At 46.9% G+C, this 24,642-nt stretch overlaps 1 protein-coding gene and 1 long non-coding RNA gene across 6 annotated transcripts in view; one reads left to right on the top strand and one right to left on the bottom strand.

Moving 5' to 3' along the window:
- Nucleotides 1-24,642, bottom strand: part of LOC124337633 — a 99,407-nt gene that overhangs the window by 53,723 nt on the left and 21,042 nt on the right. The window lies entirely within an intron of this gene.
- LOC124331046 (rho GTPase-activating protein 7-like) overlaps nucleotides 1-24,642 on the top strand; it is a 37,289-nt gene that overhangs the window by 10,235 nt on the left and 2,412 nt on the right. For 2 of the 3 annotated variants that reach the window (XM_046788769.1, XM_046788768.1), the window contains exons 2-10: nucleotides 415-811; nucleotides 11,017-12,291; nucleotides 13,690-15,330; nucleotides 15,740-15,785; nucleotides 22,039-22,110; nucleotides 22,277-22,422; nucleotides 22,501-23,849; nucleotides 23,936-24,177; nucleotides 24,250-24,600. In XM_046788769.1, coding sequence (XP_046644725.1) covers nucleotides 719-811; nucleotides 11,017-12,291; nucleotides 13,690-15,330; nucleotides 15,740-15,785; nucleotides 22,039-22,110; nucleotides 22,277-22,422; nucleotides 22,501-23,849; nucleotides 23,936-24,177; nucleotides 24,250-24,600 — 5,215 coding nt within the window. In that variant the 5' untranslated portion in view covers nucleotides 415-718. Of the gene's footprint in view, nucleotides 1-414; nucleotides 812-9,142; nucleotides 9,354-11,016; nucleotides 12,292-13,689; nucleotides 15,331-15,739; nucleotides 15,786-22,038; nucleotides 22,111-22,276; nucleotides 22,423-22,500; nucleotides 23,850-23,935; nucleotides 24,178-24,249; nucleotides 24,601-24,642 lie in introns of those variants that run through there. The other variant, XM_046788770.1, reaches the window with a different exon arrangement.

The raw sequence follows: 24,642 nt of genomic DNA, 5'->3' as shown, positions 1-24,642 counted from the left end.
TATCCCGTTGGGATTTTTTTTTTCATTTTTAGGCCCTTCCTTTGGCTGAAAAAAAGTTTTTGTGGGGAATCACAAAACAATTCCATACGTACACACACAAAGAGATTCTTGACAAAGGAGGATTTTTACAGAGAAAGTCCATTAAAAAATAAACACAAAAATAGTTGTGGTTGAGGTTTTGTTTTGATGGCTGTCCATTTCCTCCGTTTTATGAATGATGAATAAATTTAGAATCCTAAACACCTGCAATCCTTTTCCAATAAAAAATGGAGATTTTGTTGTTTTACTGGTTTGGAATTTTCCTTTTTTTTTTTTTTTTTTTTTTTTTTTTTTATGGATTGGCCATTTTTCTGGCTGTGTTTTATTTTGATGGACGTGCAACTTTATTGAAATTTTCCCTTTTGTTTTTATTAGAAGGAGCAGAGAGAATGCGGACGGATCAATCGGGTGGTCCGCTGGATGGAGACGATAAAAACGGCCAGCTGGTGATCCATGCCGCAGTAACTGCCAAAGGGAATAACAACAACAACAACATCGGACCAACGTAAACTTCTCTCTTCGTCATCGTCGTGTTAAAAAAGAATCTCTGCTGGGCCGATTGCGCCGCCTTTGGATTTTTGTGTCCAGTCAGAGGGAAATTGGGAACCGACAAAAGGGGAGAAACAAAAAACCACTTTTTTTTCTCCTAACGAATAAAATTAACGAAGAAAAATAGAAGATGGCGACCGTGAGCGATCCATCGCCCTCTTCTGCTTCATCGACGTGGACCGATCCTTACAAGGAATTCGAACTGTACCTGGAAAAAGCGCACGTGAGTTTTTATTTTAATTTTATTATTTTTGTTTCAAATTTTTAAGGGCGGGAAAGAGTCAAAAATCAAAACGACAAGTTTTTTGGTGGATGCCCATTTTGAAAGAAAAAAAAACGGGCGGTGCCATTTTGGGAAATTTGAAACAAAAATCGTGTAGGGGTAGGATAAATAAAGGGGCCACGAATTTTCTTTTGCTACAAAAATATGTCGACGTCACACACACACACACACATTCCCGTTGGTTATAAAATAAAAGAAGATGCCGTGGCACGACAATCGGATCCCGTACGACAGGATAATCGGCCGATTCTTATCGCATTTGTTTTTTTGTTGTTGTCTTCTTCACGTTTGTTTATTTTGGGTAAGGCGCAGTCGCCCAAATATTTTTTTCCCAAAAATGTTGTGTACCCTACCAACTATCTGCGATAAACGCAACATTTTTACGACGATCCGACTTGTGCGGTGGGCGTGTTTGATGCGGTGTTGCCAAAATATGTAAGGGTGGGGTGGGGGGACGGAATAAAATCCCTCCCTCATTTAAAACGGTAACAGCGGGAAAAAAACAAAATGGCGTGACTCGACTGACTGACCCCATTTGTTTTATGTTTATATATATATACACACGAAATTTTCGGTCAGTTGGGCGATTAAAAGGCGATAGAATAGTATGGAGAAGCAATAAAAAATTAGGGGAAGAAAGGCAAAACAACCCGAACGTGATTGAAATAATGAAGCGAACACCGGCGTGAGAAGACGTGATACGAGAAGGAAGAAAGAATGTAATAAGAGCGGCCATGCCATCCAAACTCATTAATTCCCCCTCAAGGCTTTTTATTCTTCTTGTTCGTCGTCGTCTTCTTTTTCGATTTGTAATTTCATTCTCTTTTGTCTTTCGGTCGTTCGCCAGTGTCGCCGGGTCTCTCTCACCGTGTGAGAGGTCAAGGATTTTTCCTTTTTCTTTCTTCTTCTTCTTCTTCCTTGTTTGACAAACAAAACACAATGGCAAAAGAATCAACAGTCGACGTTCCGTTTTCTTTTTGAGGAAAAAGATTCTGACGACCGATAAGAGAAGGAACACAAGCGGGATTACACAACCCGTGAAAACTCCGCCCGTAGGCGACCGACCCGGTGCACATTTCACGATCGGATCAATGTAGTTGTTGATCAGTTATTTTGATTTGGTAAGACACGAAAGTGTCGGCGATGCCGAAATCAATCGACTGAGGACCCCCAATCTTTTTATTTTTTTCTTTTCTTTTTCCCTCCGATTGGGAATTGGACGTGCGTGTGCTCGAGTGCGTGCGTGCGCCAAGGAGCGTGAAGGGAATTTCTGAACGATCGCGTTTCTTCTCGTTTTTTTTTTGTTTTGTTTTGTTTTTTCTTTTTCCGTTTTGTGCCTCGGTCGTCGCTTAGTTCGTTAGCGGGAGAGTCTTGTTGGGTTTGTTCGGGGGCGACCTGGTTAAAAGACCCTCTCTGGTGGTTGGAAATGTGTTGAATCTTATTCGAGACACGATCGACTAGCCACCACCGGAGAGAGCCCCAGTCGAATTATAATTATAGGCACAAAACCAACAACAACAACAACTTTTGTCTTGTTGTTGCTGTTGTTGTTGTTGTTGCCCCCAAACAAAAAGGCAACAGGCGTGCCACTGTTGCCAAGTTCAAACGAGAAGCAGAGTTTTAGCCGCTGGCCATTTTCCATTCAAATGTAACAGGATGTTGAGTGTATGCACAACGTGAACAGGAATGTTGTTGACTTTCCAAAAAATGTTGAAATTTCAAAAGGCAAAAGTCAAAAGGAGGAGAGAAAAAATGGGTGAAGAAGAAGGTCAATGACGACAATGACACGTCCAAAAAATTTTAAATTTCCCCCCCACTTTCGGTGGTATAACAAATTTGAGAAAGAAATGATTCCGGCGACCACCGCCATCGCCATCAGATATCCTCATTAAAAAATTTGAAAAAAATAAAAATAAAGTGAATGGGATTTCTCAAAAGAAGATGAATCACCCGAAGATTGAAAAATCGGATTCGACTGGCGGTGGTGGTGGTGGTGGTGTGGTGTTGGCATCGCTTCAGGTGTTTCTTTCTAGGGAAATTCCGTTGACGGCCGAGTGACGGCCGCAAGTTTTTCAATGGAACATCGTGGGGGTTAGGTGAATGTCAAAAAGTTATTCGGTCGAAAACCGAATTGTCGGTTGTCGCTGCCCTCCCTGGGTGGTGGGAAATGTGTTTCACGGGCAGACGAGCAGAGCGCGTCTCCTTACCCATCGGTTGAACGAACCGAAATAAAATGATCACGTGAGGTGGACCGATGGTGTGTGGGGGGGGGGGGGGCCTCTCTCTCTTGGTCGGTGGTCAGTCTTATACATCAGCTGTTTAGTTGATAGTTTTATACCCACCATCAGCCTTGATCTTATTCTTTCTTGAGAAAAATAATGTTTATTTTCTTTTCCTATTTTGGCCGGCTGGACCGTGTCGACATTTTGGCCTGCGCACAAGCCCCCTCTGGGCTTTCGCATCCTCCACTTGTTTTCAAATTTATTTTGGCTTGGCGGCACGGTGGCCCTCAATTGAAATGAAAAATATATAAAAAGAGAGAGAGAGAGCATTTCTAAACGTTGCCAAATGCGTTTTACGGGGAAACTGTTTGTGCAGTTAGATGGAGAGGGAGAGAGAGAGTTGACTTGTTTCATATTTACAAATGAGACTTTATGTGAATAATTTAGAGCTACAAGTAGTGCGGAGAGATAAAGCTGGAAGTCAATTATAACAAGCCAACAGACCGGTTTTTGATTTGTGATTCTTCGCCAAAGGAGCGAAAAAAGTTGGAAAGGTGGAAAATTCAATTCAATTTCCTTGTGTTTTATTTCTCTCCTCTCCTCTAATGGGCCACCACTTGGAAACAATTGGCCGTTGGAGTGACGATCATTCCATTAAGGGGGCAATGATGTGTGACACCTACTTTTTCCCTTATAGCTCCTTTCTTTCGACCGGTTCAAAAGCTCCTTAAGGAGCCAACAGCTTTTCTTTTGTTTTTTGACACAGAGGGAAAAAAGAGGCCAGCCAACAACAAACAAACAAAAAGCTATTTTTTTTTTCATTTTCTTGAAAAACTTTTGTATTTTTTTTATTTATTTTGGTTGGTGATTTGCGGCTCGTGCGTGAATCCAATTGGTTCCGACTTGATGGATCGACGCTCATTGGGGTCTCCTTCTCTCTGCGCCTTTCTGTTTTGTGTGTTTTACCCTTTTTTAGTCTTTGATACGTTCCACACGCACTTGACGCAATCGGCAGCGGGGCAACCATCGATTATCTCCATTTGCGTGTCGGCGGTGGTTTATTGATGATTCATCACCGGCAGCCGCCAAGTGATTGCCGTATTACATCATTATCCTCATTTTTTCTCTTTTTCTTTCTCTTGTTCCAAATTTCCACCTGTTAATTACGAAATGTGAAAAGAATGGGAGGAGGGCCGCGGAGGAGGTAAACGGGTGAGAGAATTTATGAGAAGAAGAAGAAGAGCCACCGGTTTCTTTATTTATTTTTTTTCCCTTTTTATTTATTTCCACCGCGCTCCTCTCAACCTGCAACAAGAAATAGTAAAACGGCTTTCTGCTCCGACAACCAAACGCCGCCACCGCTCCTTGATCAAATAGCCAAGATAATGTTTCTCCCATATTTTTCTTTATTTATTTATTGTTCAGTCTTGACTGCAACAACAATGTTCAGGTGCCTCGTCCGAGAGGAAACGTAACGTAACGTACGTAACGCCCTGTTTGGAAAAAAAAGAAAAACATTATTTTCCCCCTCGTCATCCGACCGAAATTTCCCGTTTGTCTGCCGCGCGCTTCTGCCGCGTGTAATTGTTCGTGTTCACCTCCGGTCAAAGGGTGGAGCTCTTCTAACGTAGGGGGGGGGGGGGGTGATACCCCCGTACAAATGCAGACGAGATAACGAGAAGGGACGAGCCCGGTAGAATGTCACACAAGTCCATTATTCATCTAATTACTTTGGGGCATTTTTTAAAATAAAAATTCCGGTTATCCATAACTTTCTCTTTTTTTTTTTCTTTTTCTTCACCGGGCGGAGGAATTGGTAAAGAAAGAAAAAGAAGAGGAATGTTAATTTATTCACGAATGCGTAGCTGCAAATTTGTGGTGGTTTATTCTTGCAAATAATATCGAGATTGAGATCATTAGAATGATGATCTTCATTATTTTCCTTTTGTTTTTTTGTTTTGGTGTTGTTGTTTAACATATAAAATGACTTCATAGTTGATTTGATTCGGGCACGCCAGCCGCCAATTGGCGCCCATCCCTTTTTTTCGTTCATTTTGGGCCGTGTGCTGGCCAACCGAAAATTACAGTCATTGGCCGAGAGAAAGGAAAGGAGAAGCTACAACAACAACAACAACAACAACTGCAATACACACACGGGCAGACAGACAGACAAAGGGGGCAAACAGAAGCCTCTGGCTTCCGGAATCCTTCTTCTTCTTATTTATGTTTTTCTTCTTTTTCTTTCTGCTCCCTTGCCCCTTTGTCTCGTCACGCCGGAAGGGATGTACCGGAGTGGTGGTGGTGGTGGAGTGGACGGCGTTCAATGTTCCAACAACAACAGGGAAAAAAAAAACCAGAATAATAATAATAATAATAATAAACCTTTTTTTTTTCCTTCTTATGTAAGATGGGTGGATGGACGTGTGTGTGTGTTAAGGTGGACAGACGACGGCGGTTTTCTTATTTTTCACGTGTGTGTGTATGTGTGTGTATACGTGGCCGTCAATCACGTTGAAATGTGAACAACTCGGCTGGACGTTTTGAGGTGAAAAATAAAAATAGAAGAAGAAGAACTAAAAGGGCGCGGTTGGGTTGGAGAGAGACGGTCCTCCTCAACCACACGAACGAACGAATTTATTTTTTCTCTCTCCAAACCAGCAGGACTAGTGGAGTTTTTGAAGGGAAGTGAAGTGAGTCTCGATTGTTGTTGTTGGTGGTGGTTGACATGTGGAAGAAGACGATTGGAGATTGCGCCTTTACGCCGTCGGCTAATTAGAATGGAATCCATTGGAGCGTGACTTGATTGCAGCATGAGAGAGAAAAACCAAACAAAACAAAAAAAATCGGGAGGTTGTTGATCGGATAAAAAGTTCAGTCGAGGACGGACGGACGGACGTGAAAATTCAGGTCCCATCAGTTTTGGTCAACTTACCAAATAGACAATTTTTTTTTTATCTTTTTTTCCCAAACCCCGACGGGTGTATTCCTCCTTTTGTTTGTTTAATTGCATAGTTGGGTCACGCTCCGTTTTTCGGATCTCCATATGGGGCAAGAATGGTAATGACTTTGATGACCGACTGACAAGGAAAAAACGTCCGTGATGAAACTGCTCACGGCCCTGCCTTTCGTCTCACATTCCACGTGAAATGTGTCGTGGACGTTTGCTGGTACCTGCACGACTCTCTCGGCGACTTTTGATGAGTTTTTGATTGTCTTTTGTTTTGTTGTTTTTCTGATTCGAATTTCAAAATTCTCATCATCCCATAAGCGACACATTCTTTTGAAAGGAAAAGAAACTTCCGGGAATAAATCAAAAGACGACCATTAGATCAATGAGCTACTGCCATCTAGCGATGGACAAACGAATAAGACTTTGGCGCCATCTGGCGGCGTGAAAATTGGCTAAAATCCGAAAAAAATGAGAAAGGAAATTTAAAAATAAAAAAAGGGAAAAGTCTCACGTCCTCATTCTGCCGAGGACAAGACAAGAGAGAGACTATGAGCGTTCACGTTACTAAATACCTAGAGGCGTCTCTCGACATTGTCGTCACGATGACGTCGGGCATTTTGTGTGACGACGCCGAAGCTGCGGATGCGGAGCGCATTGTGATATTTATTGTCATGTAAATAAATGCGCAAATGAGATGCAAAGTTGTTCTCTCGGCTCCTCGGCTGAACAATTGTCGATTGTCATTTGGAAAAAGAAAAGAGGGAAAAAAAAACATCTTTTTCTGGCATTTGCCAAAAAGGGTAGGCGTACTACAAGATAGTTGATGATGGCGGTTGCTTTCAGTCCTCGTGTGTCTTGTCGGATGGATCGCAATGGATAAAAAGGAAAAGGTTATAGCGTCCCACGCCTTTTTTTCTTTTTTGGGATATTCTCTCCTTCTTCCTTTGATTCGCTTTTCCACATTTCGTCGGTTCGGATTCGAATGAAAAATGGGAAAGACGCAGACGGCGGGATTGAGAAAAATGTAAAGCCCCAGAGCATCGTGATATGAATAGCCCCCCCCCCCCTCCCTTGCGAACGAAAAAAAGAGGTGGGGGGGGGGGGGGTCGGACAGGACCCAACGCAATACGTAGAAAGTTGACACTTGTGGCGTCTGGTCGTCGTGACTCACGCCGCTGCTGTTGGGTGCCCTGCGCCGCGCGCTCTCGACTCTTGTGTGTGTCTCTTTTGATCCAAGGTCATCAGCAGCAAACGCCAATGCAGCCACGCGAAACTCAACCAGATCTCTCTCTCTCTTTATTTCCATCAACTTGTCTAGCAGCAACTGACCAAAAGTCCAAAAATTGAAAAGAAAAAGAAAAGAAACAAAATTCAAGAATGTTCACGCGCTGCTTTCTGTGTAATCATAATTATGATCAGACGACCGCGTGACTCATCCCGGGATGAATCACAAGTTGAATAAAGTTTGATTTCTTTCGAAAGAGATTGCCATCGCCATTGGCCTGCTGGAAATGAAACATCTGCTGCTGGAGGGCTCTCTTGTTGCACTTTGGTGTCTCCGCGAGTGTCTCCGTATAATCTCGGATTGCATTTTGCGTCGGCGAATCTCCTTTTGGCTTTTTCTCTTGATTATTCTCCTATCAAAAAGTTGCCCAGTTTTTTTTTTAATGAAAACAAAAAACTGCTGAAACACGCAGCGACGAAATTCCTTTTTATTTTATTTTGATAAGAAAGAAAAAAAAAAAACTGGAAATTGACGAATGTGTATACATGGACGGGAGATAAAAACACACACACACACCCAAGAACCACCGCAACAACACGCAACCCAAGTTTGCCTTTGACAATTTATTATCGCCAGAGAAAAGAAAAAACAGCGAAAGGCATTCACATTTCTCCATATTGACAAAAGAACAAAAGACAGTCGATGGATGGATGGGACCGCTATGTAAATGTATTTAAAAGTAAAATTTGAATAAAAAATCCCGAAGGAGATAAAATAAAAACAATTTCCACAGCTGTCTGCAGCAACTACCACGTCCGTTGTTGCGGGACTACTCCAAGGGGTTATCTCGAAAACGGCTAAAACAGGAAAACGAAAAACGAAAAATGATTGAAATTGATCATCTTGTTGTTTCGCTCCCCCCGTAGGCGTCACACCACAAGTGAAAACCCAACACCAACCCCAGAATAATAATAATAAAAAAAAAATGTACAATTTTTCTTATATTCCGGGAAGGGAATATAATAAAAACGGAAAATGTTCAAAAAAAGCTGCGGGTTGTGATTCGATAGCCCACCAGGAGGTTTCAATAGAAAAGGCGCTCCCATTTGATTTCATTTCGTTTTTTCCCAATATAAAAATAACACAGAAGCGGGGCCATACCCGCACTACAATATCACCTCTCCTAGCGAAACAAAACCTCACAAAAAATTATACCCAGAGACCAGGTGGTGGCCTTTGGACGTCATCACGTAAAAAAAGAAAAAAGAAAAAAAAGTCGAAATGCGCAATATGTATGGCGCGCTACTTTTCTCTTTTTTCTCCGTTGGTTTGAATTGAAAATCGGGAGCCATCATCATTTTTCTTCCTTTGTAGTTTTGAGTGCTGCTGGTTCGGAGGTAGCCACGAAATGTAGTCCATCCTTGAGAGACACATGTCGAGAGAAATGACGGCCGGCCAAATCTGAAATTCGAATTTTTGCGCCAAATGTCAATCGAATGTGGCAACATGCGCATAATTATCGGACGTGATGGATAACCGGCGGGGGAAGGGGGTTGATGTCGTACACGACGGTGTCACGATAATGGCTCTGACCTCCAGTCCGTCAGCCGAGATTCCGATAGCGGCCATTTTTCCTTACCTTTTTGCGTGTGGGATTTTTGGGATTTTTTTATCCGCCGCCCGTGGCCCGCCAGAGCGAGCGTGTTCAACCAGCTGGGCCACAACGACAATCTTGTGCCTGTTGTTGTTGTTGTTGTAGTTGTTGTTTGCTTGTTTCTTCGCTTGCGTGAGTGCCGTGCGTGCGTGTCGGAATAATCGCGTCAGAGCGCTCGTGTCTCGGCCGTTGGGCGCTGACTGCACAGCTCAGTCCCGCACCAACGACACCACCACCACCACCTTGGTCGTTTCGACTCCCACACGGGTCTCGCCCGGGCTCTCAATTTCTCACTTTTGTCTCTCTCTTTTTCTCTCTTCTTTTTATCTTTATTTTGTGTGTGTGTGAAACGGCCGACCGAAGATTCACGACCCACGACTCGTTGCTCCACACGGCAATTGAAAGAAGAAAGAAAAAACAACAAAAATCGGGTAGTTGTTCTTATTTCTTTGTCTTTTTTTTCAAATCATTTTCCCATCGGTTGTTGTTGCTGTTGCTGTTGGATTTTGATTTTTCGGGTTCTCTCTCTGTGAATGGACGTCTCTCACACACACACTCACACACAAGGAAAACGAAATTAGCATAGACTTGCCCACCTCTCTTGAGAGAATCAAAAAGTCTGGCTCGTCGAGTCCGCCAACTTTCTCTCCACTTCTTTTTACGGGTCCCGCCGAGTGCGTTCGTTCGTTCGTTCGCCTTGTGTGTGTGTGTGTGTGTGTGTTTTTTTTTTTCCTTCTTTTGCCCGCCAGTTGGTTTTTGCCACTCGACTCGACTCCTCGACATTCAGTCGAGTCCAGTAGTCCATTGAGGGCGAACGCTCTTTTTTTGTCGCTTTTTTTCGGTTGTTGTTTTTAATTAAAATAAAAATAAAAATCTCTCGAGTTGATTCGCCACTTTAGCCAAGAGCAACAACAACAAAAAAACAAACCAAACAACAAGACGAAGAATCAGTGTCAAGTGTGTTGTTCTCTCTCGTGCCTGCGTTTTGTTCTATTGTGTGTCGCAATCGAGTGGGCCAGCTCAGCACGACTATCGGATCACCCAATTTGATATGAACCTCCTCTAACCTCCTTGCTAAAACACCCGAAGAGGTACACACACACCTGCGTCTCTTTTCTCTCTCTCTCTCTCTCTCCTGCCCAATCGCCCCCGATGGATAATTCTTCTTCTCTCTCGCAATGGCATGGCCGTTTAGTAGCGGATCCTCCTTTCAGAGAAGGAAATTCAAAAAACAGCAGACACACACACAGAGAGAGAGAGAGAGGTTGTTGAATGGCCAGAAGGTTTCTCTCTCTCTTTTTCGTCTCTGCTGCTGCTGCGCCCTTGCCCTTCTCCCGTACATGGCCATCCGAATGAGTAGGAGGAATGAAAGAAGAAGAAGAAGAAAAAAAACCTGTTGTGCAGCTGCTTTTTCTTCTTCTTCAGATATTTGCATCTCTCTCTTCTCTTTTTTTATGAGCTTCTTTTGGGTTTCGTACAACGACGACGTCATCACCCCAGTCGCCTTTTTGTGTAATCTTTTCCCCCCCTCGAGACGCCATGCCTAGGTATTATAGCATGTCTTCCACCACGTCACCCCCCCACTGGGTCTGACCCTTAACAAGAAAGAAAGAAAAAAAGAAAGAAAAAAAGAAAGAAGAAGAAGAAAAGTGTAGCGAAACGGATCGGCTGGAGCGAACGCGTTCCAGCAGCAGCACGGGCTACCGCCGCCGTGTTATTCGATCTCCTTTTTTCTTCTTCTTCTTCTTCTGTGGACGACCCGAGAAGTTTTTTGGGGGTCCCAACTTTTTCTTGCCTTGTCTACATCGTCATTTGTCTTGTTGTCTTTTGTGTGTGTGGCGGGCCGGGTTTTTTCTTCCTTCGGAGGCCAAGAAGAAGAAGAATCGAGTAGAAGAAGTGGAGGAGGAAGGTATTTTCATGGGCTCCTATTACGACACACGCAACATTCCCTCCACTCCAACTCCTGCGCACTTTCTTTCCTTTTTTAAGGGTTTGACATTCCTTCGCCATTCGATGAGTTTTTCCAGGCGGGGTTGCAGCCGTTGATTGATGGATCAATTTTGATTTTTAAAATTTCTTATTTTTGAATTGCAGGAAGAAATTGGCGCCGTTTTCCATCAGCTGGAAGTGACTGCGTCGAGAGCCGCTAGGACGTCGGCGAGTCAAGTCAACGTCGTTCCGCCCCCCGTTCCCGTCCGTCGTGTCGCCGCCGCCGCCGCTCATCACCACCACCACGCCCCGCTACCAGCAAACAAGGCCGGCATCCATTACAATCAACGCCGACGTGCTGGGCTGAGGGTCAGCGAGGACTACTACATTGGCGACTTGGTGACGCAAGGATTGAGCCGCCAGTCGCGGGCCAACAACCACTGGAACCGCAAGCAGCAGCAGCAACAGCATCCGCTTTTGGTCGGCGGGCGAAATCGCTGGGATGCGGCCGAATTCCAGCGCAGGATTTCCTGTCCAGGATTTCAACACTTGGGCAATCAGCGGTCCAGCGCCGCCAACAACGAATTCGCCTTCCTGCTGGACCAGCAACAGCAGAAAATCGACGCGGTCGGCTTGATGCCGACGGCCACGGCGTCCCTCGACGTGGCCGATGGGACGGACGTCCAGCGCAAGAAGAAGAAGCAGCAGCAGCCCAACCCGAGACGCACCTTGCGTCGCTATCTGACGGCCGATTCGGCCCTGCAGCTGACGGACAACGGTCGCGTCGCCCGTCAACAACAACCCCAACAACATCATCAGTCGCCTTACAATCCGCAAGCCATTCAAGTGTGGACGACCAGCCTCATGGCGGAATTCAACCACATCATTGACGGTGAGCTGCAACGGCTGGCCATGGCCAGCGATCCGTGCGCCGACTCCTCCTCCTCCCCTGCGACGGGCAAATTCAGCCACGCCAAACGGGCAAACACTTCGTGTTCCACGTCGGTCGAGACTGGCGGCAGTGCGGTGGAACTCAGTCCGTGGGCCCGGATGCAATTGGCTTTGATCGACCCCGCCGTAGTGTCGGCAAGTCTCAACGGCCTGTCCGTGCCACCGCCACCCACCACCCGGCCTCCTACTCCGCCAGCCGCTCCCAAATCAGACGTCGCGGTCTTGCAGTCGTCGATCCAGCAGCTGTCGGCCGACATTGATCAAGTGGAGCGTCAAATCTTTGACGATCTCGACGATTTGACATTGACGTTGAACAATAGCCAATCGCCAGAATTGCTGGCCAGTTGTTCGAGTTCCAGCGGCGATTGCGACCACGATGAAGATAACGAGGACAACTGCGCTAAAGGCAAACAACGTGTCGAGGCCCCGACTAGTTTCTCCTCCACGACGGCGACCGACGAATCCTCGCACATTTCCAGCCCGTTGTTGGTGAGTTTTGAACTTTTCCTTCTTCTTGTTTCGCGTGAAATTTGTCGCCGATGGAATCCAGTATAGAAGGAAGAGTCGCTCAATCGGAATGATGTAGTGTGACGACCGACTGGAAACAGCTCCTTTTTTGGTCCGTTTCTGTTTTTATTTTTTGTGAAATCTTTTGAGCGTCCTTCGTTGCGAATGCGCAAAATGGCGGGTTCGACGAGGACAAGAATGCGCGTCTCTCATTTTATTTCTTTTTATTTTCTTTTTCTTCACGAGAAAAAAAAACGGAAGGGTGCGTCTCGTTTTCTTTTTTACCGCCCGTCTTTTTTTCGTTTTCCGATCCGATGAGTTTGTGAGACGTCGTCATTCGAATTGACGTGACCAGCAGGGGGGGGGGGGGATAGTATGGGGTATTATATGTTTGGTTGGTTGAGGCCAAGGATTTTTTTTTTTTTTGTATCTGTTACAAAGCATCAGAGTCTCCTGTCTGTCTCTGAGGTGTTGTTGGTGTTGGGTGTAGTATAAAATATAAGAGAGAAAAAAAGGTGTAAGGTGGCAACACCACCACGTCTCGGTAGTGTCGACAATTTCATTCCACTCGGCTGGCGAGGGAAGAAGGAGAAACAAAAAAATAAAATAAAAATAAAAGAAGGACGGTGAACCTGTTCCAACGTTCTTCTACACTATAAATACGTGGTACGGCTCTTATTGGTGGGTAAAGTACATTGGAGCGTCTATATGGAAATGACCTCCGATCGATCACGGCAATCAAAAGTCCTGGGCCATTGGCGGAGATGGAAGAGAAGGAGCCAATCGGCATTAGATATGCCCGTACAGATAAATGAAGTCGAGCCTGGGCAAAAGAAAGAAAGAAATGAGCGTTAGATTCTCTCTTTTATTTTTTCTCAATTTGGTATCGGACCCATTTTTTCGATTGAGACCAAGAAGGAAATGAAGAAATTAAAATAATACAAAAGTGATGCTATATTATACACACACACACACACCGTGTTTTTTTAATTATCAGGGTTATTTTGAGGTGTCTGAAGAGAGAAAGAAGGAGGGACTGTCGAACGAGTTGTTGTCGTGTTTGCGTGTTCCAGTTTTTTGTTTCTTTTCTTGTCTAGTGGTGTTGTTTTCGTCAGTCCGTAGATGGCGACATCCGTAGAAGGCCCAAAAAAACTAAAAACACAACAACCAAAAAGGCAAAAGATTGGTGAGGGGGATGTTGTTTTCTTGCCCTTCCGACTCTTGGGCCTCCACTTCTGGCCTAATCAGGAGCTCGATTTAGTCAATGTCTAAAATTCCAGGGCCACCCAGACTCGCTTGATTCATCTACTCACCCAAAACAAAACCAAAAAAAAGAAATGAAAGTGGATTCAACTTTTCCGTGTGACTTTTATTTTTCAGAGGCCGCAGGAGCTGCAGGATTTCTTGCGGAGGGTCGAGGACAGCATCCGCACCAGCAACACGACACTGGATCGCGGCTGTTGCCATGACGAAGATCCTTCCATGGATCACCACGGCGGCTCACCATTTCTTCTTCAACCTCCTCCAACCGCTTTATCGGCGCCTCCCATTTGCCAGCTGGACAACGGCGTGGACCTGCCATTGGGTGGCATCATCATCCAGTGTCTCCAGCTGCACAACAATCACCAGGTGGCGGATGCTGAGCATTCAAAGGACAACCGACCCGAGTCTCCGCCGACGTTCGACAACGCCGGAACTCAGACGTCGCCCATGTCCTTGTCGCGCAGTTCCAGTTTCCTGTGGGTCTCGGATTGCAACTGCAGCGGCAGCCTGGAAGACAACGGAAGCGTGTCCGGCTTGACGGGCAGCAATCCGCTGGCTCTTTCGTCGGCTCCGGCTTCCGGACACGGAGGAGCTCACTCCGAGGCCGGGTCGTCGGGTGTCAGCCGGATCGTCCACATGGACACGTCCATGTCTTCGCTAGTCTCTGAATCCAGCGCCGCCGGATGCCGTCTCAGCTCAACGGGCACTCACTGTCGATCCGTTAGCAGGCGGAACCGAATACTCCGCACGCCGGACAGCGGAGCAGCTCACGACGACGCCGAAGAAGAAGATGAGGATGACGACGAGGACGAGGATGACGATGATGGAGGAAGCAGCGTGTCTCTGTCCCACTCGATGGATGGCGGCGGAGTCGAATCGGGAATCGGGACGGGTTCGCCGCCGCCTCGGGACAGACGCAAGAGACCCATCGCCGTTGGCGACCGCCCTGAAGTGAGCGTGCAGACGATGCCAATGAGTCAACCGGAATCGGATGAATCGTCGGATTTGGCCGTTGGCGACGACGACGACGACGACGAAGTGTCGCCTTTGGATTCTTCCGATTCGTCATCGACGGATTCGTCACTGTCGGACGGGGAGGAAGGAGAGGACGAGGACGCCGCCCTGGCCGCTGCCGACGCCAAGAAAAGGGAGAAAGTGCGACGTCGCGAAACGTGGGAGAAGATCCGGCGGAGGCATTCTTGCAAGCGGACCCATTCGCGGACGCTACGCGTCGTCGGCAGCGTCAAAGAGAAGCCGGAAGTGGTGTGGATCCGTCGCGGGCAAAGTGAAACCCCCCCGCCGCCTTCGGTGCCTCCACTCCACGCCACCGTTCCGGTCGGATCGGCTCCCATGTTGACGACGCTCACCGACGCCGTCGCCATGCTGCCGCTGCTGGAGCCGCTCAAAGTCCTTCACAAACCTCCGGTCGTCGTCATCCAGTCGATGACGCCTCGACCCAAACCGCGTCCTCTCCTTTTCAAATTTCCCGGGTCAGATTCGGTGGCGACGACGACGCCGACGTCAGCCGCTGGCACGCCATCCGAATCTACGCCGACGGCAGTCAAATTGGCGCTTCAATCCGTTTTGGCCATGGAATTGTCTCCTTCATCCTCCTCCTCCAATCACAACAACAACAACAAATCGTCGTCGACTCCTTTTCTCATCCCGGGCGGAGGAGGTGGCGGGGCAACAAAGAAACGCCATCTGAAACCAATTTCGGCCTCATCGACGCCCACCGAGCCTTACATCACTCTCGAGGTAACAAAGCCGAGAATGAAACGTCAAATAAATAAATAAATAAGAGAGAGAGGGGCCCAATGCATTTCCATGAATCTTTTCCCTGATGTTTGTGGCCAATCAAATGGAGGAAGAAAATGTTTTTCTTTTTCCATTTGATTTGTGTGGCGTCGGGTTTTTGTTCCTACGGTTTCCATCACATTGCTGATTGGCCCTTCCGTCGAATTCCTAGCTCATACATTGAGGAACGACGGACGGACTCCCATGGCAACCGCCTAGGACAACTCAAATGTCACGAATCAATAATTCTATGGCCCAATTTTGATTTGTTTCTCCTCTTCCTAAGATGTTGGGGGAGTCTGATGTCGGAATTGTTTTACAGTGACGTTTAATGAACACAAATTCTTTATCATTTATCTATTTTGATTAGATCGGTCTCACGGCAGCGCGCTCTCACTCGGAATCCGCTTTCGCCGGTAAGTTTCTCTCTCACTTTTCACTTTTTATTTGTCAAATTCCTGGTATCAAACTGTTGTCGCCCAGTTTTCTCCCCTCAACTCTCCCGACGGTGTATCGATCTTGACAGCGTCCGCCTCTCGTTAGACGCCTGTTTTTCCACTAAGGGGCCTCGGCATTGGAAAAGTGACGGACGCGAAAGAAAAGAGAGCTGTTGAAGTAATGAAATTAAAGTAAAAGTTTTTTGCTGGCCTATCGCCATCGTCGCTGGCGCAAGTTTTTTGATTGAATTCGCTTCCAGGAAAAGGAGAAGTAGACTTGGAACATTTCGGATTCGCCTTCGCTCTTTGGCACTAGCTTATAGGGCCCGGCTTTTCTTCACGAGGTTTGTCGATTAGTCTAATAGGAGCTGCTGTGCAAAGTCGGGGTAGGCGCGCAGGCAGGGGATGATACTCTATAGCTCCTGACTCAATCCTCTACAAAAGGAGGTGTAGGATCAAAAAAGGTTCTTTTCAGGACGACGGGATGATGACGGGCACGTGCGCAAGTCTCTGTGTGCAGATTCTCTACTCTACTAGGCGACGATGGTCTTCCTGTTTCCTCCCGTGTGACGGGCAGAGAGAGGCCCCCCTCTCTCTCTCTCCATTGCGCCTGTCTCGCAAAATAGTCGGCCCTTTGGGAGGTCCGGGCCAAGAGATCCGCAGCTATTTGATATTACGTCGGGCAGTGATCATCGGGCCGGAGTCTTTTCCGTGTTGTCTGACCGATCGGATTGTTTGTTTGTTGTTTGCTTGTTGCCATATGCTCCTCGGTTTACATCGGGCCGGAGCTAGCTAGAGATAAGATTGTTGTGAGGACAAGAAATGGCCGATGAGAAGCGCCGATTGGTTTTCGGCCGCAGTTTAAGTGAGAAACTGAGATGTTCCACCACGGGCGAAACGGTCGAGCGCATCTGGATGAGACTCCGCCAGGTGAAGCTGCAAGGTAGTACTACCACACACACACACACACACACACACACACACACAGCACACACCGTGGTGTCTTGCTGACCCTGTTTGAATTTATTTTTGTGACAAGAAATGTTGGGACTTTCAATTTAAAATTTCTTTGGATTTTCCCTTTCTCTGACTCATGGGGAATTGAGAGAAACTTGACAACACGGACGGCGTTCTAAATAAGGGGATCCCGCCGATTACATCTCTTCTCTTTTTGACTGTATAATTCTGATTAGATACACATAAATTAATGCAGTCGGGGTAGTAAAGTCGCTGGCCAGCCCCCACAACGTCAATTTTCCCAAATAATCTTATGAAAAAAAAAAAAAAAAAAAAAAAAAAAAAGATTTTGTCTCTTCCTTAGTTGTTTTTTACCCCGACGACGACGACGTGATCGGCCGTGAGGAAACTTTTCCTTTTTTCTTATTCTCTCCTCCGATCCATACATCCATTTATTGTGAGTGTGTGTGTGTTCATGGATATCTTTTATCGATTCGAATTCTTTTTGTATCGAACAAGAAGAAGAAGAAGAAGAAGAAGAAAGGAAGAAAATACAAATGGGGAGAAAATAGCTGAGCATGTTTTTGGTCCGGCCAACTTTCACCCCGTTGTCTATTTAGGGGGTTCCAATATATACTAGAAGGGAAGAAAATCGTTTTCTTCTTCTTCTTTTATGCGTTATCTTGTTCTTCGATTTCTTTCCGATCCTCCATCACCCCACAAATGGATTTTATTTTTTAAATATTCAAACGTCGTCGTCGTCGTCGTGTATTTTCCCCCAAACGCACCACATGTTTTAATCATTTCGTTGCTTCTCATTAATTAGTCGCGACGATAAAAAAGCAAAAAAAAAAACGGACTCTTCGTCTATTGAAACAATTTCTCTTTGAACTTAATGAATGAAACGGATCCGGGATGGCCCACTGTTAGTTAGTTGCCGTTCGACTCTTAAAAGACGACGACGTGTTAGATTCCCTCCGTTAATTAAAGGTTTCCGATTTGGGTTTCTCTCTCAACGGGGCTGAGAATTGATGAATCTTTTGTCATGTTGGTATTTGGTGTACAGTGAACCGAAGGAGGGCAAACGTTTGTTATGATATGATTTTATTTGGGTCAGGTCAAATCAGGTACACAATGTACAGTACACACTTGATAAGGTACTGGGAATTTCTTTTTTCTTTTGACAGGAGGTCAAATCAGGTCAAACCAAACAGTCAGGGACTTTTTCTTTTCTTGTAGCACAACGGCAAGTTTTTGTTTGGTTTTCTTATCGACGGGCGAGTCCGATCTTGGGTGCGATTATTGGCGCGGGCCTTTATTTTCCTTGATTGACATGAATCGCCTTGAGGTTTGTGTGGCTGCCGCTGGCCGTTTTGATGTGTCGGGAAGGGAGAAAATGAGAGGAGAGAGAGATGATCATTTTGGTCCAAGAGAGAGAGAAAAAAAAAGTTAATTTAACTTCCGACGAACCGATATGAAAGCGGCGGTTGATAGAGAGAGAGATGACGTCCGAACCGAATGAGCGCCGGAGGCCAATCGACTGGACTAGGAATGATGATGATTGTTATTATTATGAAAGCCATGTTGCCAACGCAGTAGGTCGTTATCTCTCGACTGTAAATCATCATCAGCCAAAAGAGAAGATGACGGAAGAAGGAGCTAAGCCGAGAAAAAGTGGTTCACTACACAACTCCTCATTCTTTTGCCCAGATCAAGTTTCGTTGGCTTCTGCACAAACTAAACTACCGGAACAACAATATGAATGGCTCAACAAGACTCTCTCTCTCTCTCTCTCTATCTGCCATGGAAGAAGCTCCGTGTTGTATACACGTAGATATATATATCTGTATGTGGAAGTAATATGGTAATAGAGTGGACAGGAAAAAGTTGGACCCCGCCGACTTTTGACGAATGGCGCTTGCCGCTTGTGTACTATTTCTTGTGTGTAGTTTTGGCTGGGCCCGGCCCAGTGTTGGATTTCAGGCGAACGACTCGAGAGACGTGGTGCACAACACACAGCTGGGCATCTCTTCCAGCCCATCACCAAGGTCGAGTCGACAGTGAAGAGAGAGAGAGAGTGGAATACATTGCGGCTTTTGCGGTCGACTCTATGTTGGATAGGAAAAGCGACTAGTACCGACAACTCAAAAAGGAGATGCGGCCCAAGGAGAAAAATGGGAACGCACTAACCGATCGTTTATCCTCTTGCCCAGTTTGTCCGTTTCGAGAAAAAATCCCAGCACTACTACTACTACTACTACTACTACTTCATTATTGTTAGTTTTTTTTACAGTCTACTTCGTGTGTTTTCTCTATTTTTTCCGAGTCGGAGGATAGGGGAGGCGAAATTGCCAAGAGGGAAGGAGGAGAATATAAAGGGGCCTCTAGGAGTAGGAGGAGCAAAGAGCCAAGAGGCCAACATTTTTTCCCCATTTTTTTTTTTTTTTATTTTCTAATTTTTTAAAAGAAGAAAACAATTTAAAGGCTTGAGCACTATTAGTTTGGACAGTTAGTCTCCGCTGGCCGTGTCGAGTGGATTGGTGTTTCGACTTTTGTGGGGTGTTGAAATCTTCTGGCAAAAGGGCTTTGATTTTTGGCTTGGTGGAATCATCCGGAATCGTTTGCCACTGTTTCCATCATCTGGATTAAGAACAAGGCCTATTGTAAGTACAACTGAAACACTCGGCCCTGTCATGCGCCACTAATCTTCCCATTGGAATCCCCGTGTGTGCGTGTGTGTCCCTTGATTACATGCGTTCTAATGAAGAAGAAGAAGAAATTTCTTCCAGCTCGATTTGGCCGCTTTATCATTGAGATTCCACTGATCGACCCGTCTCTTTCCAATCATTTCCCGAGACGTATCGATCGCCGCCCGTCTTTCCGCTTCCTCCTCGAAGACTCTCTGTGTGTGCGTGTGACTTGTCAGCTCTTGCCAAAATTCCTCCCCCCCCCCACCTTTTATTTAATCATACATTTCGGCCATCTTAACAGTGGTTAAAAGATTATGTAAGCCGCATTCGTTTGATTATTTCGTGCAGGGAATAAGAGAAGGAAGAGAGAGCGGCGTTGATTAAAAATGTATAATTCTCTTTGTACCGGTAGTTAACTTCGTTACCAAGATCAGGTTGGACGGTCTTGTATGTACAGCAAGAAGACAACAAGAACGAAAGATAATGGCACAGCTGCGGTTGGTGGTTGGTGGCCCTGTTTTAATCAAGGAGAGCCCACCCGCACGGCTCTACTTGTTCGCGTTCTCGTTCGCATCCCATATATTTATAGTTTTCGCCTCAATCTCTCGCTCGCTCTCTCTCTCTCTCAAGATTGTGTTGCACTCCTTTTTCTTATTTTTCCTGTCCGTTTTCTCTTCTTCCTCGCTCAAGATGTGCCTCCTTCATCCGCAGCTCTCTCCCAGCCCCATGACTCGATCGAAATAATATCTAGTACTTGCTTACTTTATAAATAATACAGACTTCTCTCTCTCTCTCTGCGTCTGCTCTTGCCCACTCGAGGCGACGCACTTGACGTTGTCCAGATTCCTCCTCTTGCCTCGTTCCATCTTCCAGTTCATTATCATCTTCAGAGTCTCTAAAAGAGAAGCAGGAAGAAGAAGAAGGGGGCTACTCCCTTTTTTCCTTCTTTTTTCACGATGGTTCGTTTGTCCTTCCGAATTGTCCTGGCAATGAATTGAGAAGGGGGAAGCTGCTGCTGCTGATGTTGGTGCACACATCACTCTGGAGCACGTGTCTTTCCCTCCAGATTGGAAACTGATTGAACAGCTCAGCAGCAGCAGCAGCAAACTAGGAAGGCAGGCAGAGATCGTGTATCTTCCAGGACGACAAACGGTTGCTGCGACTGATGGAATAGACGCCATCATTCTTCTTCTACGCTGCCACATCCCCTCCAAGAATAACAAGAAGAAGAAGAAGAAGAAATAAAAAGAAAAAAAAGTCTTGATATATCCGTATGGTTGGCGCACACGTTACCTGTCCCGACCACCTGGTGACTTCTTGCCCATATTGGTATCGAAGGGGGATCGGGAAGTGATCCTATCTTCAAACGAAGCCTCAAAGAAGGAAGAATCTCTCTTCTCTTTCTCTCTCTGGTCTTTTTCGTATATAGTTATTGTAACTGAATGAATGAATGCAATCACGTCAAGTCCTAAAAGGTCTAGGCCAACGAATAAGGAGCGTGACAAGAGTGACAGCAATCCATCATTTCCGACAAGAAACTCTGTCGGGGCCGGTCTCGGTATTTATTTACAAGTGTCCAGCATTCACTTTCACTCTCCCTCTCTCTCTCTAGATCTCTCTCTGGGAGCTGAGCATGCGAGCGTGAGTGAGCAGCCCCCGTCTGGCCTCGTTTTCTCTGGGGCCTAGTTACATAAATGGCCGCCTCAAATGATCGTGATGAGCCCCGTAATGACGGGGCGTCACGATCTTCATGTCGTCGACGAGTCGACCAAAATGGAAGCAAAGCGACGACGACGACGTGTTCTTCTCTCCCCCCACCAAACTGATTGATTGATTTATATTTATTCGACTGGAATTTTTGACAATATTTATCGAAGAGAAAGTGTAAGAGGAGAAAATCAAGGCCACACAAAAAGGGATGTGGGCGCTTTTACGTGATGCTTTTGTGTGTCAATTCACAGTGCAACTCACCCCACAAATGGATGGGGCCGTCCAATGGCAGAGGCCACTCAATCGCCCCCATCCACTTTTTTTTTTCTTCTTCTTCTTTCCTCTGTCCAATTCAACGAGCCCCGATTCAAACGGATGGCCTCCGTGTGTGTGCTTCTTTTATCACGACGCACGCGTCATTCCTTTTCTTTCTTTTTTTTTTCGTTTTTCATTCACTTCTTGTTCGATAAATCACTCGACTCGTCTGTCTCTCTCTCCGCTTGATGCGCCACTTGATCTGCCGTTCCTCCTTCCGTCGATGTTTATCGAACGATCGACGTCAGGTCGGGGGGGGGGGAGAAAAAGAAGAAGAAGAAGATGTCTGTGCTGCACAGCAGACGGACCAATAGATTGCGATACGGGACATTCGATCCGCGCGGATTTATTCTTATGGTGGGGGGCGCAATGAAACCCAAATGTCAAACAGACGTCTTTTTTTTTCTTCTTCTTCTTCTGCTGTAAATGTCAACAAGGCCATTAACCCAACGTTGTCAAGTCATTAGTAGATCAGTTTTGCTCATTAACTCTCAAAAGAAGAATTAACTTGCAAGAAACTCATCTGGAATTTTCGGTTTTCTCTTCTTTTTTAATTTCAGAATTGGAAGCCACTGAAGCGTGTCGATGGTTACGAGCCACCGGATTTCCCCAATACGCCCAGATGTACGAAGGTAAGAAAATTGTGTTTCTCGGCCGAGTGAGTCGGTGGTTGCCGAGTTCGAGTTGTGTATACCACCGCAACGTCGACGACGTTTGTTGTCGCATTGATTTATTGATTGATTGTCACAGCGCACCATTCATGGCTTTTTTTTTTTCTTTCGTTGTTATTCGCAATAGATTGGCAGTTTCCTCTTGATCTGAACGTTGTGGAACGCGACCATCCCTTTCTGGATGTCGATTCGCTTCAGGCGCTCTTCCGGCGACTAGCCACTCTCAATCGAATGGCCAAATTGCGCAGCGAAAAGGCCAGAATACGCCCACAGGTACATATCAAAGTCGTCTAGACTGGCAATTAAACTTGTCGAATTTGATAATCAATGCCCGGAATTTTATTTGGATAGGGCGGCGACGAATCGGAGGACGAGGATCAAGAGTGCGCCCTTTCGGATCAGTGGACCTTTCAGCGTCACTCGCGCCGCTGGTCCAGGATTGTCGATCTGCCAGACGATCCCACCGGATTGCAGGCCATTTTGGTGGCGGCTGGATCGGCTGCCGCCACTGCCGCCGCCAGCGCCGGCTCTTTGTCATCCGGTGGGCAGCCCAAGACGATCGAAGAAGACGATCCCGATGGCAACAGGCCGCCCGTTTCGGGAATGACTTCGCTGGACGAAACGAGCAATTGCAGCGACCGGACCCTGAACTGTGACCCCGTCATTTTGGGCAGCTTTCGGCGGAGTTCCAGCGAGCGGCTGCGTCACGGAGCAAAGTCCCTTCTCAAACGGATGGAGAGTCTCCGTTCGCGCAGTCGACGTCGCCCGGCTCTGGTCCGACCCGCCGACGGCAATTTGGTCATCAGCGGGCCCCAACTGGTCGACGCTTCCGGCATGGAGGACCGCATGAAGGAGCTCAACTGTGTCGATCTCACTCCGCCCGACTCTTCGGCCTCGCCGACCAGCAGCACCCCGTCGCCCGACCTCAACCGCGCCACATCGGCCAAGATGCAGCAGCAGTTCAACAGTCAGGAGACGTCGTCCTCTTCCATGATCAGCATCGGCAGTCCCACGACGATGACGGCCAGTGCTTCGTCGACACCGACAGTGGAAGCCACGTCCAGTCCGGCAGGAAGCATGAAAATCAAGCGAGGCTTCTTCCAGCGGCGGAGTTTCAGGCCCTCGACTTCGTCGTCGAAATCCAGCGGCTCGACGGCCCAGTCTGCCGGGGAAAACGAACAGAAAGATGCCCATTCCGACTCGGAGTGCAGTCCGAGCTATTGGCGTCGGTCGCCCTCGTCGTCCAAAGACGCCAACAGCAACGAAACGACAACGACGACGGCCTGGAATAGCCTGGAGCAGTCGCTGCGGTGGAAGAGCAAGAAATCGCGCGAGCCCATTCCGGCGGATATGTGGAGGGCCAGCACCGTGCCGCCCTTTTCCGAATTGACGACGTCGACGCAAATGTCGCAGCAGCGCGGCAAATTGTACCTCAATTTCAGCAAACCGTCGGCTCCTTCCGGAAAGACTCCCAATTCCGGATCGGTAATGTCTTCGCCTGATGAGGAAACCCTCGATTTGGTTTCAACGCCCGTCGTCATCCGCCCGCTGCCGGCCGAAACTCCGACGCCCTGCGGATCGTTGCGCGACGCCGAGCGGATGGCAGAATCTTTTGGAATGCAAAACGATTCGGCCAGCACCGGAACTGGGACCAGTGGCTCTCACATCGACAGCGATTACAGCCCAGCGGCTCCGGGAAGGTACGTCTGCCCAAAAAATAATCGATCCAGCTCGGCGATAGAAATTTTGTTTCTAATTTTGTTGTTTTTACTTCTTGGTTTTGCAGAAATCCGGTCGTGGTCCGTTGGCACAGTTTCCGGCATTCTTCATCATCAACTTCGACGATGACGTTCAATTCACAGCCCATCGCCATGGGGTCACTCTCCGTCGGCCAGTTCGCTTTGCTCCGTAAATTGGCATTGCTAAGATTGACGGCCCTTCTCGAACGTCACACCTCGTCCAGCAAGCCGTCTTGGGGTTGGGATCTGCCGAAATTTATGCGCAAGACCAAGTCTCCTGATTACAAAGGTCAGTCCGCTCGATCGAAGCTGTTCCAGCAAAATGGTGAACTCACGAATTTTTGTTTTCATTTCCGTTCAGACAAGAGCATGTTTGGCGTTCCGCTTTCAGTTACGGTGCAGAGGACGGCCGAAGCTCTTCCAAAGCCGATCCTGGCGGCCATGCACTACCTCCGCCAATCCGCCCTGGATCAAGTCGGTCTCTTCCGCAAATCGGGCGTCCGCTCGCGCATTGCCAAACTGAAAGAATTGTGCGAGGCATGGTCTTGGGAGTGCTCCGGGCCGTCTGGTCTGGATGGTGAGGATCATCCGGTCGATTTCAGTGAACACCAGCCCTACGACGTGGCCGACATGGTCAAGCAGTACTTCCGCGAATTGCCCGAAGCTCTCATGACCAACAAGCTCTCGGAGACCTTTGTCACCATTTTCCAAGGTTTGATTTACTTCCCGGAATTCCGGAATTTTGAATTTAATC

Source organism: Daphnia pulicaria, chromosome 1, assembly GCF_021234035.1.
Source record: "Daphnia pulicaria isolate SC F1-1A chromosome 1, SC_F0-13Bv2, whole genome shotgun sequence".
Classification (NCBI taxonomy): domain Eukaryota; kingdom Metazoa; phylum Arthropoda; class Branchiopoda; order Diplostraca; family Daphniidae; genus Daphnia; species Daphnia pulicaria.
The sequence above is the reverse complement of the archived record's forward strand: the minus strand, read 5'-3'. Positions and strand labels throughout refer to the sequence as shown.